Below are 14602 nucleotides of genomic sequence, written 5' to 3'. Positions count from 1 at the left end.
CTGGTGACCTTAATATTAGCTGTGAACCTGAGTGTCTAATGTGGCAGTGCAGAAAACTAAATGTCACGCCACCAGTGAGCCAAAACCTCCAGTCCTAATATAGAAACGTGTAGAAACTAAAGTTTATAGGTAATGACAAAGGGAATTGTTCTCTTATTGTTTTAAAGAAGAAGCTTCAAGTTAATTTTATGCAGCAAAAGACTGAGCTTTAAGAAATACAAATACACCAACATAGTATATCTATGTACCAAAATATGAATGGTGGTGTTCTCTAACCTCACATATGAGCCATAGAAATAGAAGACAATATCTACAAAATTGTAACAATGCCATGATGCCTCCACATGATTAAGTGGATCTAACATGTAACAAACTGATAAAGTGCTTAACAGTGAAATCCTACATGTGTCTACTCATGTCTAATTGAGTTTAGTCTTAGGACTACAGTCCAAAATTTCCATGGGGTTAAAAATGGTCTAACATTTAACATTTTTTCATCCATAGAAAGTGTTTATTTTATTACAATCAGGAGAAGGCGGCAAGCAAACATTCCTGGAATGTAAAATGTATTGCAAACATTTGCCATATGTCAAAAGGTTTCTAAAGTTTAAAATCAAAGACACATTTTGATGGCTATTTTTCTTTCAAAGGGGAGAGAATCAAACATTTCCACCCAGAAGAACTGAACTGATTTATATAAGTTAAAGGACAAGGTTAAAATGTTAGACAAATATTAATTCCAGTTTTTCTAGTTTTCTATATGCAGTGCACAGGTGCAACTTGAACAGCATATTATATGGTATAATCATTAAATTCATTCAACCAGACCTCAGAGAGTTAAAAACATATATTCTGAGGAAAAGTACTCCTTGGTCCAAAGAATGAGAATGAAACTGTGCAGAATATTTGTGTATCAAGGTGATTCCAGTTTCCAACTGGGAAAACAGGACTGTTAACACCCACATCCCCTGACAACTGTCCAATTATGTATATCACACTTGGCCTACTGTTTGCAGTAGAAGTAATCAATAAAGGATGTGGTTGAGTGAACATAGATTTTGGTTGAACCAATGCATGAAATCTTAATCATTTACTCAGAGTGAAGAAATCAAATAGAGCAGAGATGAAACAGCCACTGAGGGTTTTGTTGATTGTGCCACCACGTTTGTGGGTTAGAAGCTGAAAGTAATAAGTCAAATGGAATCAGTGACAGGAGAAAATGTAAAAAGGTTTTCTTAATGTAATGAATTAATAGAAATGTTTTTGATGTATTTTTGATCTTTTTTGATGTAGCATTACATGAACCTATATTCTATTTACAAAAAATAAATACCATTTACCTAAAGAAAGAAGAATTAATTTGTTCTATAATCAAAAGGCAATATGCCAACACAAAGCTTTATTTATGCCATGAGAATAAAACTCTGCTACAAGATTGAAACAGGATTGAAACAGGTCTGCCAAAGGATTATGCAGGGAGCAAACCCTAAACAAGCATTACTATCAGATTAACATCTGTTGAGTTGAACTAAACTTTTCTTAATTATTTCATTTCATTTATATATCTTATTCATACAGAATGTGCATCTTGAAGCTTCAGCAGACAGAAGCGGCTATTTGTTATCTATAAGTCTTGTTTTCCAGACAGAGCTAGAAATTTCAGTTGAATTTCATCAGATTAGTAAATAGTGCCTTCCACTTTCTCACACATGCCTTCTCTGATACTGGTGCAATCTGATGCTTTACAAATTACATTTACTCCTTGGTAACAGAAAACATCACACTATGTGATAGAAGCTACAAACACTGGAGGTAAAGAAACAGTTTTTTAAAAAATAATGAAGAGTATGTTTAGGCTATGTTAGAAAATACAGTGCATACCTCTGCAATGGATGAATGTTCCCTACAAACATTTCATGTGCTGATTCCTACAGATCATTGAACTTACATTTACATGAGGCCTGTGATTTATGTTTGAAGGAGGATAAGGCATATTGATGAAGAATTAATTATTCCCAAATTACTGAAAAAGTTATGAAATAATCTGAGACCTGATGATTCTAATGAAGAAGAGTTTCACTTCCTGAAGCTTTCAACTCTTCAATACTTCTTCAGTGAATGATCAAACTATTTAGGGGTGGATGTGATCTCCTTTCTTAGGTAAAGGTAAAGAGACCCCTGACCATTAGGTCCAGTCGTGACCGACTCTAGGGTTGCAGTGCTCATCTCGCTTTATTGGCCAAGGGAGCCAGCGTACAGCTTCTGAATCATGTGGCCAGCATGACTAAGCCACTTCTGGTGAAGCAGAGCAGTGCACGGAAACACCACTTACCTTCCCACCGGAGCAGTACCTATTTATCTACTTGCACTTTGATGTGCTTTCGAACTGCTAGGTTGGCAGGAGCTGGGACCGAGCAATGGGAGCTTACCCCGTTGCAGGGATTCAAACTGCCGACCTTCTGACTGGCAAGTCCTAGGCTCTATGGTTTAACCCACAGCGCCATCCACGTCCCTATCTCCTTTTCTTAAAGGTGTTCAAAAGAACATTATAAATCACTTACCTGAGAGTCTCAGGCACAATATCCTATGCCTTGGCTCAACAGTTTGGGCTAGAAAACCATAGATTCCTGTGCATAGTTCAGTGTTTCTCAAACCTTTGGGCTCCCTTCCTGAGGGCATTTAGCCTCAAGCACTGAAATGCCTCAGACCTGCCCCCCCAATATAATATAGCATGGGGTCACCTTTGCCAAAGATGCCAGCTGCCTTTGTATGGGATCAGGAAGTCATATTAGAACGTGGAACTAGGAAACTGCCAGGTATGCTATGCATATGCTATCAACAAATAATGTGGCCATCAAGGAGAAATAAAAGTCACTAGCCAAATTATGGCAAGTTGGTATGATCTCAATGAATGCCATCCATTTCCTGTCTGCACACAGTTTTTTCCATTTTTTCACTGGAACCAAGTGCACAGATCTAAGTAGTAGGTAGTAGGTATAATCCTCCTAGTACTGTGCTGTATCTTCTTCACTTATTTAAATGGGGTTCGAACAGGGCTCTCCTATAAATAATTTTGAGCTGAATCAAGACTGTACAGAATCAGCAGTTGCTAGCAAACACACAGTTATATTAGCAGGGAAGCAGGCGATCATTTAAAGTAATATCTTTTAGCAAAAATACCTAGCCCTTCAGTACATATCAATAGTAAATAACAGGAATTCCTAAACTTTGTGCCATGAAAGGACTTTAAGTAAGCAATTAAACCTTAATTAATAATTACAGGATCTTGGGAACTGTACATGCTCACTCCCAGAGGAGTCTGCTGCATCACTGTTATGATGAGACTTGCATTCTTCTAAGTCTCTTTTGGAAAGTTGGCAATACTGCCGCATCTCTGCACTGGATATAAATTAATAATTCAGTTATTCCCAGCGTAGAGATCCAGGTGAATTGCCACTCATAGGTGGAGGCTTCGCACTGCAACTCTGCAGAAAGCACTCCCGAAATATGAAACACAGGTTGTGTAAACTCTGCTGGAGGTGAGTAATTTCTCTTACACACTTTAAAAGTAAATCTGTTCAGGTGCCAAATGTGCCTCAGCTATTTAAAAGCATGGAAACACCAGTGTATATTAATCTGAAAACAAGATGATTGTAGTTTTCTGTTCAAATTTCAAAAAACTACTTGACATTAAAGAACATTATTTATGTTTTCAAGAGCACTCAAAGATCAGACTTTTGCAACTCATCTCAGGCTATGATCTCTGCCAGATGGTCCCTTAACAATTTCAATAAAAAGAAAAGGATGCTACTATAACAACACTATCTGCCTGCCATATACTCATATCACCTGCTTTCACAACCTCTAGAAGCAAAAGGACAGACAGGCTATCAGTAGTAGTCTTAGTCTTTGGAAAATAGTGAGGGAAGAAATCAGCAATCTTTGTAAGTGGTCATGTAGTTACAGCCACATGCATACAAATATGTAGCTTGTTCTTCAGCCTCTGAATTCCATTACAATGTAAATCTTATTACATATTTCTTGCTGCTCAGAGTAGTCCTAAATGTAAAATTAGTGGTGGTGGGGAAAGGATTGATCAAAGTACACTGGCATTGCCATTATTGCTTTTGGTGATGGAGCTCCAGTGACAATAAAGGAAATCTTGGAAGCATGTTCAAAAACCTATTTAGGTTTGTTTGCTTAAGTGTGTTGATATGCATCTCAATATCTTCCAAGAAAGGAAAAACAAGGGCATTTTGGCCAGCAACACATTAAACAATCTGTTTTGGAAGAACCTCAACTTTTCTGCATCTGAGATTCAGGACATTCAGGTTGAAAAATTGCAATATCTATAGTGATTACTGTAATTTTGTACATTGCCCTGAAAACATGCTGAAAAGTAGTACATAATTTTAAAAACAAAAAATTAATAAAATAGCCTGCTCTGAACACTAATTGTTAACAAACCAAGGAGCTCCAATACATACACTCAGTTCTTCACAACCAAAAGCATCTCCATGCATTTGAATGGAGGGAGCTGATCTCCCCATGCGTTCCTTTGCATCTGTAGTTTGCGTCCTTTTACGGAAACAAATGGGGACTTCTGTGCATACATGACCTCTGTAAGCACATTAGAGAATATGTTCAACTCTGTGCTGGGATGACTGCACAGGATTTACTGACAAAAACATTAGTTTGTATCAATGATTCCCACTAAGTTCCAGGTGTTTCAATTTCCCCCCATAATCCACACTTTCATGGCATATAATAATAATTTGGGATGATAGAAATTGAATTGTATTTACTAGAAATTTTACTCATGTTCTAAAAGCTGGAAAAAGTGAGGCAGAACTAGATAAATAAATAAAAACTTCTAAAGAAGAATTCTGGAAAGGTTACACTGTGGCATGCCTATTGAAGCATGTTATAATTTTCTGTGCTTTCTGCTTTTTAGCCTGTAAGATATGACAGGATGTTTGTTTTTCAGCCGTGCCTTACCCTTTCTGAAAGGCAAAAATAAACAACGCAACTTCCAATCCTGCTTAATACCCTTAAGTAAGATTATCATGCACAAAGAAATGCTTTGATGCCTGATAAGGTATCTTAATTTAAGTAACTCCGAATTGAAAAGCCGTATGTGGAAAAGCAGGCCGTTGCTTAAAATTTAAGCAGTCAGTAATGGGAAGCAACAGACATCCAACAATTTAAGTTTTTCACAGTTGAATGAATTTACAGTGACAGTAAGACAAGGAGGCACTAACCTACCTTACCAGGACCTGAGCTATAGCTTGATATGCTCTCCCTAAACCAGCAAAATCTCCCAGTAGTTTGGATATTTCCAGATAAGTATTTAGCTTCTGTGAGACAAAAAAGAAGATATAAACACTATTAGCAATTTATGCTTTGAAACCTTTTGTCCACATTGTGGCACAAAAATGGACAGCATTTATGTGAAAGCATTTGCATAAGGGATTTTTGTATAATTGTTTCACATCTCTGTAAACATTACGCATACACACAAACTGTCTGATTTAATGAAAATGTATCACTGTTCTAGCCTAATAAGAAGCTAAATACATGAATTTCAGTTAACAAAGCAATTTATACAATTTACCAGTTGTGCATACATGCTTGGCAATTATGAGATAACATCCTTAAATTCCATTAGTTGTACCCAGATTTGGCATCAATCATTCAAATGCACAATCTCCTTGTAATAGTTACTATGTATTTGTTTGGTTTATAATAGTCCAGAGGAATCCGTTATAATAGATTGTATAGAATTTAAAAGGGTAAACTTGAAAACAAGCTGTTGTATACAAATTTATTGTATGTGCTTCTAATAATCTTTGCACAAAAGTGATTTGTTAATATTCATTTAGAATGTAGTCTATTAATGTGACCTCTTCTGTAAACAAAGGATTACAGCTGCCACAGTGAAACATATGAACTTAATTTAATTTAAACACTCACATAATCTGTATTGCATAATTTCTTTTCCAATTTTTTCAATGAGTCGCAGGAAAGCATGTATATATAATGAAATCTCATTCTTTCCTCCCTCCCTCTTAGTACCTTGACCCAATCTATTACACACATGAGGACACAAGAACTCTCCAAAGACTATCTATGGAAATCCTTTTTGCACATTTTCAAGAAAGGATTAGTGAATGTCATTTACGAGGTTTAATGGGGGGATGGGAAGTGAACAGGAAATCTATGCAAACCATGCTGGACAAATCTATGCAAACCATAAGGCTTCACTGATGTTCAGATGTACCTTAAGTGGAGCACATGCAGCCCAGTCAAAATGAACCTTAACTAGTACACATCATAGGGCAATCTTTTCTAAAGGTTGGCTAAACTGGATCTCATCCATGTGAGCTAGAATACTTCACCTTTGCAGTGCTGACAGCCTGGAATGTGTCAGCTGCTACTATTTAAAAGACTGCAATACTGCACTAGGAAGCTTGTAAGGGGATGTGGTCATGTCTAAAGTATTGAATAAAGTGTTGGATAAAGTAGAGGTAAAGATCTAACTTCTGTGACAAGAGCATCACATAACTCTAGAAGCAGTTTATTGAACAAATTCTCTGTGTTCTTGCAGTCTTTCACAGTTCATAATGTGGTTCATAATGAAATTTCTGCCACTTTCGTATTCAACTGCCACAACCTTGCTTCCTTGCTATCTGCCAAACAGCTTAAGTGTGGCCATGTTAGAATCCTGTTCCTCTTTTTGGAATATCTATATTATATTCAATAAAACTTTTCTAAATAGGTAGCAGCATATTTCTCGTTCTTTACATATAGCAGATTTCTTCCCTGTGCCCTATAGTTAAGTGTGGATTGGACCTATGGATAATGCAGGGCATCAGAAGGAAAATGGATAATGCTAAAATATAGATACATATAAAGCCAATCCTAACATTCTGAAAAGTTTCTTCCTTAACACTGTAAAGGAGTGTGGCTTGGATCAAGAGCCAGTCATATTTAGAGAAGACTCTAATCTAAGTCCTACTGATTTCAGTGAATCATCTCCAAGTATGACCAATGTCTGGATCTAATCTTATGTATTAAAAATGAATTTAATTTATTTCAGAATTTAGCTTTTAACCTTAATTATCTTAGCAAACAATACATATTACAAATACTACTAATTTCAATTCTGGGTAACAAGCATTTCTCTAGGTTTGTACAATGTCTTTAAAATAAACATATATAGTATGTATAATATTTACACATATCATATATGTATAAGATATACTAATATACATACATTATTATATAATAAACATTATATAATGATGAAAATGTGGGCACATTCCACATTTGTCTATTCCCCCCTATCCTGGCATAGAGAAGCTATGTTTCACAAGGCTTAATAATGGTATGTTGGATAGAAATACACATTCCAATGCATAGGCATAAACCACTGCCTGTAGCAAAAGCAATTCTAGAGTGGAAATATGTTAGCAGTATCAAGAAGTCACAGCAAATGTTGAAACAGAGCATTCCAGCTGAATGAAATAAAACAAAGTAAAAAAAAAACAACTCCCGATGTACAGACAGGAGTGGTATAAAATGAGGTCTGAAATAATCTGTTTTAGAAGAAATGTTTGGAATACTCAAACCCAGCAGTAGGCTTAAATTATATTTATGTTGTCTTAGCATTAAATATGTATTTCCAAAGGTCAGACTTCAAGATGGAGGTCAGCTTCAACCCAACATTTGAGCTGTGGGCATTGTCTTACAGCAGAGAAGGGAAACACTCTTCCTTACCACTATCCATAAATTTGTCTTCATCATCCTTGACCATTCTAGTGTATTTTATAAGAGCCTGTGTACAAATCTGCCAAGCTCGACTACATATTTTTTTTCTAATGTACTATTTGTCTTCTGCTTCAAAGTATCTCTTGCTGAAGTCTTCATGACTACTACAATTATTTTGGTTACCCTAAAACATCATTTCCATCTTTCTCATTCAATTGCTTTCATTCCTCAACATAACATTGCAACCCCCTCATCTCTTGCATTTCAAACTTCTTGTTACTGGGTACTTTATAGACATTACTCAAGGCAACATTTCCCGCCACTGTCAAGTATCTGTAGATATATAAAATATACTACTATGTTGAATACTTAGATATACCCAGTGCTGACATTTCACACAATTGTATATCTACCAATGCACAATAATGTATCTTTCCGCTTTCAAATATTAGAATATTTGATTTGTTCTCCACATACATTCTCCCTCCAATTTTCACAGAATTATGTAATAATACAAGAATAAACTTTCATGTTACGAAGTACACTAATATTAGTTTGATATTAGGAAACTAAAAGCCAGTTCAAGAAGCATTCTGTAGGAAAACCAGAATTTTTCCTGGAAAATTGAGGATGAAATGAATGAGAGGAAGTAGATTTCACTGATGGGGGTGAAGTGGTACCAGAAGGCAAAAATTGGTTGCTGAATTGCATTGCTTCTTTATAGAAAGGGATGGGGAGGTTGTCTGGGAATAAGGAATGTTTGGGTAGTGATTTTGTGGGAGTCTGGGAAATATTTTAGGGGAAGAATTCTAATATAGCAATTGGAAGAGTTTGGGGCATGGCAAGGGGAATAAAGACAGGAAATCTCTCAAAGAAAGAAAGAGAAACGATGGGGCTTGAAAGCACAAGGTAGTGGAAGGGGAGAGATAGGGTCTGGCCAGCTGATGGGCTTGCTGGAGAGGAAGTGGTGTTAATACCTGCCCTTGTACTGTGATGCTGGGTTTTGGTGTGTTGGAAGTCAGAGCACCCCTTCAGCAACAAAAGGAATGGAGGGGGGGAATCCACAGGAAAGTTTCTAGGCAGAGGGGTGAGGTTTCCTTGGTTTCTGAAAGATTCCTAGATATTATGGTGAAAGGCACCACCTCTTATGCTTGAGTTAGGCTAGAAAATTACCAAAGATGACAGTGAATGGGTGTAAAAAGCAAAATGATGTCAGCCAGGAAGAGTTTGTCTAAATACATGTTTGCAAAATTGTTTCTAGATTCTGCTGTCCAGGTAAAATGGGAAAAACAGATTAACATCTTTGGGGCACTTCTGGCAAGAGCCCCTCAGGCTCTTGATTAGTAAATGTGAGGGTTGTGGGGAGGAAGGCGTACGTAATATTTGGGTGGCCACATCTTGGTTTAACACTCCTATGAGCCTGATGCTCTTTTGCTTGGTTCCAAATTTACAAATGATGCGGGAGGAATGGCAGAGGTTACTGTGTAAGGCGACAGTGAATTTACCATCTCTCTTGCAGCTCATCTTGTTTGGAGCAAGCTTGGCTTTCTGTAATGGAGTCTGCCTTGAAGCTTCTCCAGGTCAAAACTGAAACTTCTTTTTGAGGTGCTGGCTATCATGGCAAAAGCTGGATATCTTTAGGGGTGCTTCAAAACACTTGCTAGATAATTTTAGTATCAGATCAAGCTGCGGCTAACCAAACATAGAATCAAAAGCTTCCAAACTCCTTCTCCTAGCTACATAGGAGGAGAAGAGAAGGTGGAAAGTTTGCTTTGGCTCATTCCTGCTTGTGTACATTTTACTATGCTCTTAGCAGGACACGTGAACATGGATATTGTGTTTCTCATGTTCTTCAGTCATCATGTCTACATCTATTCTTATTGTCATAACTGGCTATAATTTTCTTCAATAAGTAGCAGAAATGAATAGGCTACATAATATGGCACCTAAAATGAACTACTGGCACTTCTGAGCTATATTTTTTGTTTCTTTTATCGCCTTTACTGCACTGATTCTCTGATTATTTTTATGTATCAGCATGTACATTAATACTGATAAAATCTAAGCTATTTCAACAACATATACAGTATTTATCTTTGTAGTAATTACTTACAAATTCCAGTAACTTTGTACATTAGATTAATACGGATAGCTCAGAATCTACTTAAATTCAAATCTTGAATAACATGGGCTTCATTTCTTTAAACAAAATTAAAGCTTAGCATAATTTCCCCCTTAGAAACCGGAACCTAATATTTTCAGCCAGCAAATGTGGTGAATATTTAAGTACAAATGCTGTGACAGTCTGAAGAGGCTTCGTCTGTTATCCTGCAGAGGTGATATAAGAGGCAAAAGCAATTTATGTATGCTTTCTGTCCTGACAGCTGTGACAATGGCTCAAAATGCTAGGCCTGCCAAGAGCTTTTATCAAGTATGTTATAACAACTAGTAATAAGTGTAAATAATAAATGCTAAGATCTTATGGGAAACAGTGGCAACAGTAAACAGTTTTTGGTGCTTGCTGATGGGGAATCTGCTGGTCTTGGAATTCTCTGGCTTCCCAGTAGAGTTTTGGCCTGACAATAAACAACAGTTTAATACTTTATCTAATCCCAGCCAGGAGGTGAATTCAGCAGCAAGCTTTTGCAGATGTTCACATCCAATAATCTATCCATAATTGATGAAACAGGGAGGTCAGATGTAATGGTTGCTACTACTCCAGCAACAAATAAATGGTTATTGACAAAACAAGCCAGTGTGGCGCTGAGTACTGAGCAGTGACAAGCCTGAAAACAGTGCAGAGAGGGAAGCAGGGATGAAGCTACCATCCTTCACCTTGAGGATTCTTCAATATGATGGGCAGCATAAGGGCCACCAAGACACACACACACACACCAGCAGATGGAGAGGATTTCTGAAAGGGGGAGATTCTTCAAAGACAGCGAAGAAAACAATGAGCTAGATGCAAGGTGCCTGAAGATTCGGGTAAGTAAAAATGCATGCTCTTGTACAGCAGCATTGTGATCCTGATGTCTGAATTGCTTTTGTCACACTAATATGCCTACACTTATATACCTTGCTGTCAGGATGATGTTGCTTTGTTGATACCATGGTGTGTGTTTTAATTGGTGGGAATATAAACATAAGCTTTGGACTACTGAAGCCAATCAGCAATTGAAGGTTTCATAGATATTTGCTGATTGACTTCAATTCTCTGAAATGAATGTTGTCATTTCCAGCAGTGAATATCCATAAAATAATAATATGCCAGTTTTTCCCTAAGATAAGGGAATAAAACAATACAGGCAGAAGCATTTCTAAGTTAAAAAAAAATGTGATTTGGATAATCACTTTCTTTTTTCAAAACTACTGACGTTGAAGGAAAAGTTCTCAATCAATAAAAGCTTGCATTTGCAAAGGTTAAGTCCACAGAATTGCAAGAAATTCACTGTACTATTGACAATAAAAAATTAGACCTTTACATGCAAATAAAAACTGAAATCTTGGGCACATTTAAATGATAAAATACAATAATTTTATGATGTTTAGTAGCTGATATCATAGTGTGTAAAACAGTGGAGAGAAGTAGCATTATTGCTACATGCAATCATAAAAAGATTTCAGACAATAATGGTTTAAATATTGATATTACTACATTCACAGTATGGAATGGCCGGTTTATTTATTTTACTGTTTACTATCAACATTTCTGATTAAAACTGAAATTATGAAATACATGTCTGCTTAAAATAAAGTGACGGAATGAGCAGGCTTAACTAATACTTCCGGTTTTATTGTGAAAGGAATGCCCAACTATAATTCATAAGTAAAATTTAAACATATTTAAAAGTTGAGATCAGATGAACTCCAACAGAATAGAATGAGGAAACAATCCTACTTTTGGAACATAAACATAATTTGAGCTCAATTATTTCCAAAATTTTATTAAATGGTTTATATTCACCTGCTTTTAAAAGTCACTGACAAAGTGTTTGCAAGTAAAGCGAGACTATGAAACAAATCTATTTAATTTTACATTGGTACACATTATATACCAGCCATGTAAACAAGCCCACAAAAGCTACTAGCCTGCATTTTTTCTACAACCCTGTTAAGCGGTTAGCAGACTGGATTTTCACACTAGTCATGGAGGAAATGACTTTCCTTCCTCCATGTTTAGCATGGAAAGTATGTAGATCAGCAGAAGAGGGAGAGAATAATCTGACCCTCCTCAATCAGATGAGTCACTCTATTGAGATGTTAGCTGTATAAGCACAAGGCCAGTAGGTGGCGCTGTGCAAGGAGGCTAGAGATTGCAAGTAGGAAAGTAAAGCTAGTTGTGTTTTACCACTCCCAACATGGTATCCTGGTTCTCTGTTAACCCTACTTTGTGTAGGCAGGGGGATGACAAATTGCTATATTTAAGTTGGTTCTACATCATGTATTATATTTTCTCTACGTGAAGAACAGCCATGCAGGGTGGAAAAACATGTATGTCACAGGGCAGAGAGCTGCAGATAGAGATCAAGAGAAAGTTGGCAGTGGTAACAGATGGTGAATTCCTGTGCATCATTTGAAGCTACTGGTAGCACTTGATTCTTCCCTCCCCTAGTAAGACTTTTTAAGGCAATTAATTTGGCAGGATGGAAGGGCAAAGCAAGAGAAAGCTAGCATATCTATAATGGAAAGCAAGGAGAGGGTTAATAATATAATAAATTATCTTATTAATGTTTATATACTGTCCTTGCTCCCAAAGAGACTCAGGGCAGTACACAACAGTATAAAAATACAACCATCAATTTTAGACGTTTTAAGTATTAACATCTAAAATTGAAAAACTAAAAACATTGTCATACCATAACAAACCCAATATCAGCAGTGAAGGATCCAAAAAGCCCATGTTTTCCTCCTAATAAAGAAAGGTCTTTTTGGTAGTCATGGGCTGTGAACCTTTTAAAGAGGAAGTTGCACAGAATCTACAGCTTGTTTTATAATCACAGGATGTACACAAGTGGACCTAGATGGGCAAGTGAGGCAGGGGGAACAAGAGGATTGCTTGAATCAGCCTGTGTATGAATTTTAATTGTACAACTAGCTCATTTGGAATGCAGTGGTAAATAAATATGAGAAGGCAGAAATTCAACAGATGCAGCTTTTCAGATCACCTGCTTGCATACACAGCTATCTTTATTTGTCTGATGCATCTGAAAGGAACAATACTCTACCTTCAAAGCCGCACATAACGAACGTCAAATCAGAGAGTCAAGTCAGTTTTCTGAATGACTTGCTAGTAATGCAAAAAATACTTTGTTAATCTAAGGTGTACGTCTATTACATGTTTTACAAAGCTCCTTGTTACCAGGTGTAATCATCCACATGGCATCAGACAACTGCAGGTCATTCTAACAAAATTCAGATTATAATTGCGTCGTAAAAAGGTAAAGGGACCCCTGACCATTAGGTCCAGTCATGGCCAACTCTGGGGTTGCGGCACTCATCTCGCTTTATTGGCCGAGGGAGCTGGCGTACAGCTTCTGGGTCATGTGGCCAGCATGACTAAGCCGCTTCTGGCGAACCAGAGCAGCACACAGAAATGCCGTTTACCTTCCCGCCAGAGCGGTACCTATTTATCTACTTGCACTTTCGAACTGCTAGGTTGGCAGGAGCAGGGACCAAGCAACTGGAGCTCACCCTGTCATGGGGATTCAAACCTCCGACCTTCTGATCGGCAAGTCCTAGGCTCTGTGGTTTAAACCACAGCGCCACCCATGTCCAATCAAAGCATTTTAAAGCATGCAAATGACTTTAGCTTCTGTCAGAAGCAACTTTGGTGGTTTTATATACTGTACAGTACAGTAGGCAATCAGGGAGGTCAGAGTTGCAAAAGAGTGGCCTTCTTCATTCTTTCAATGCATTCCTCTCTCAGGAGAATCATTTCTAATGTGTGCTAGTGATTAACTCATGTCAGCGTGGGGAAGGTGGAGAGAAAGTGGCACTAATGAGAACAAGCTTGAACTTTACTGATTACCGCTTTAATGCCAACTTACAACAGCCACCTTGGTGAGGAGCAGCTAGGGGGACAACCCCAGCAATAGCAACAGAATAAGGCCAGCTCTCGGTGACAAATATCTGTTCCCTTTGGACTTTCTGTGGTCAAAAGGAAATGTAGTATAAAGTGAGAAGTGCATGTAAGGAAGAGGAGTTTGTAGATTTAAGAACAGAAAATCTTAAGTATTAAGGAGGGGAGCCATATGGGGTATCTGTGCTCCCCAAAACAATCAGAATTGAGCCACACTGTTACCAGATAAACTGCCACATTCTGCATAAGCTGAAGTTTTTGAGTCATCTTCCAAGGCCTCCTGCTAGAGTGCATTATTCCTGACGTGTACCCAAGCGACTATCCTGGCTGCAGGGTTGATATCTGATCATATTTTCCTAGTGCGTTATAGACCCCTGTCTCTGAAACCCACTTCTAATACTAGTTCACCTAGTGCAAACCAGCTGGGGAGGCAGACCTCAGAACACCAGGATCCACTACCCTCTTGTGACTAAGAAACAGACTATAATCTTTTCGAATTCCAGTCATTCCTAAATGCCATTGGGCCCTATATTTCAACTTGCTCCAAACACACAAGCCTTTTTCTATTCAGATTTGAGTAAAGGATGCTTTAATACATGTGCTTAATGGACAACATGTTTTGATGAAGTTGACTGCAGTCCATCACCCATGTGCTGTGGCCTGTCCAGTGTCTAACCGCTTCCTTGTTCTCGAGGTTCCAGACAAGCAGCGGAAACAGGAGAAGAACAGAGGAAGATACCTGTTGGATCACAC

At 37.6% G+C, this 14602-nt stretch overlaps 1 protein-coding gene across 3 annotated transcripts in view; it reads right to left on the bottom strand.

The window, feature by feature from the left end:
- The window catches only part of TTC29 (tetratricopeptide repeat domain 29), a 112989-nt gene that overhangs the window by 46105 nt on the left and 52282 nt on the right, over nucleotides 1–14602 (bottom strand). For all 3 annotated transcript variants that reach the window (XM_083755830.1, XM_083755829.1, XM_083755831.1), the window contains exon 9: nucleotides 5266–5357. In XM_083755830.1, the coding sequence (XP_083611956.1) occupies nucleotides 5266–5357 (92 nt within the window). The remainder of the gene's footprint in view (nucleotides 1–5265; nucleotides 5358–14602) is intronic.

This window comes from Podarcis gaigeae (genome assembly GCF_964106915.1).
Source record: "Podarcis gaigeae genome assembly, chromosome: 9".
Classification (NCBI taxonomy): domain Eukaryota; kingdom Metazoa; phylum Chordata; class Lepidosauria; order Squamata; family Lacertidae; genus Podarcis; species Podarcis gaigeae.
The sequence above is the reverse complement of the archived record's forward strand: the minus strand, read 5'-3'. Positions and strand labels throughout refer to the sequence as shown.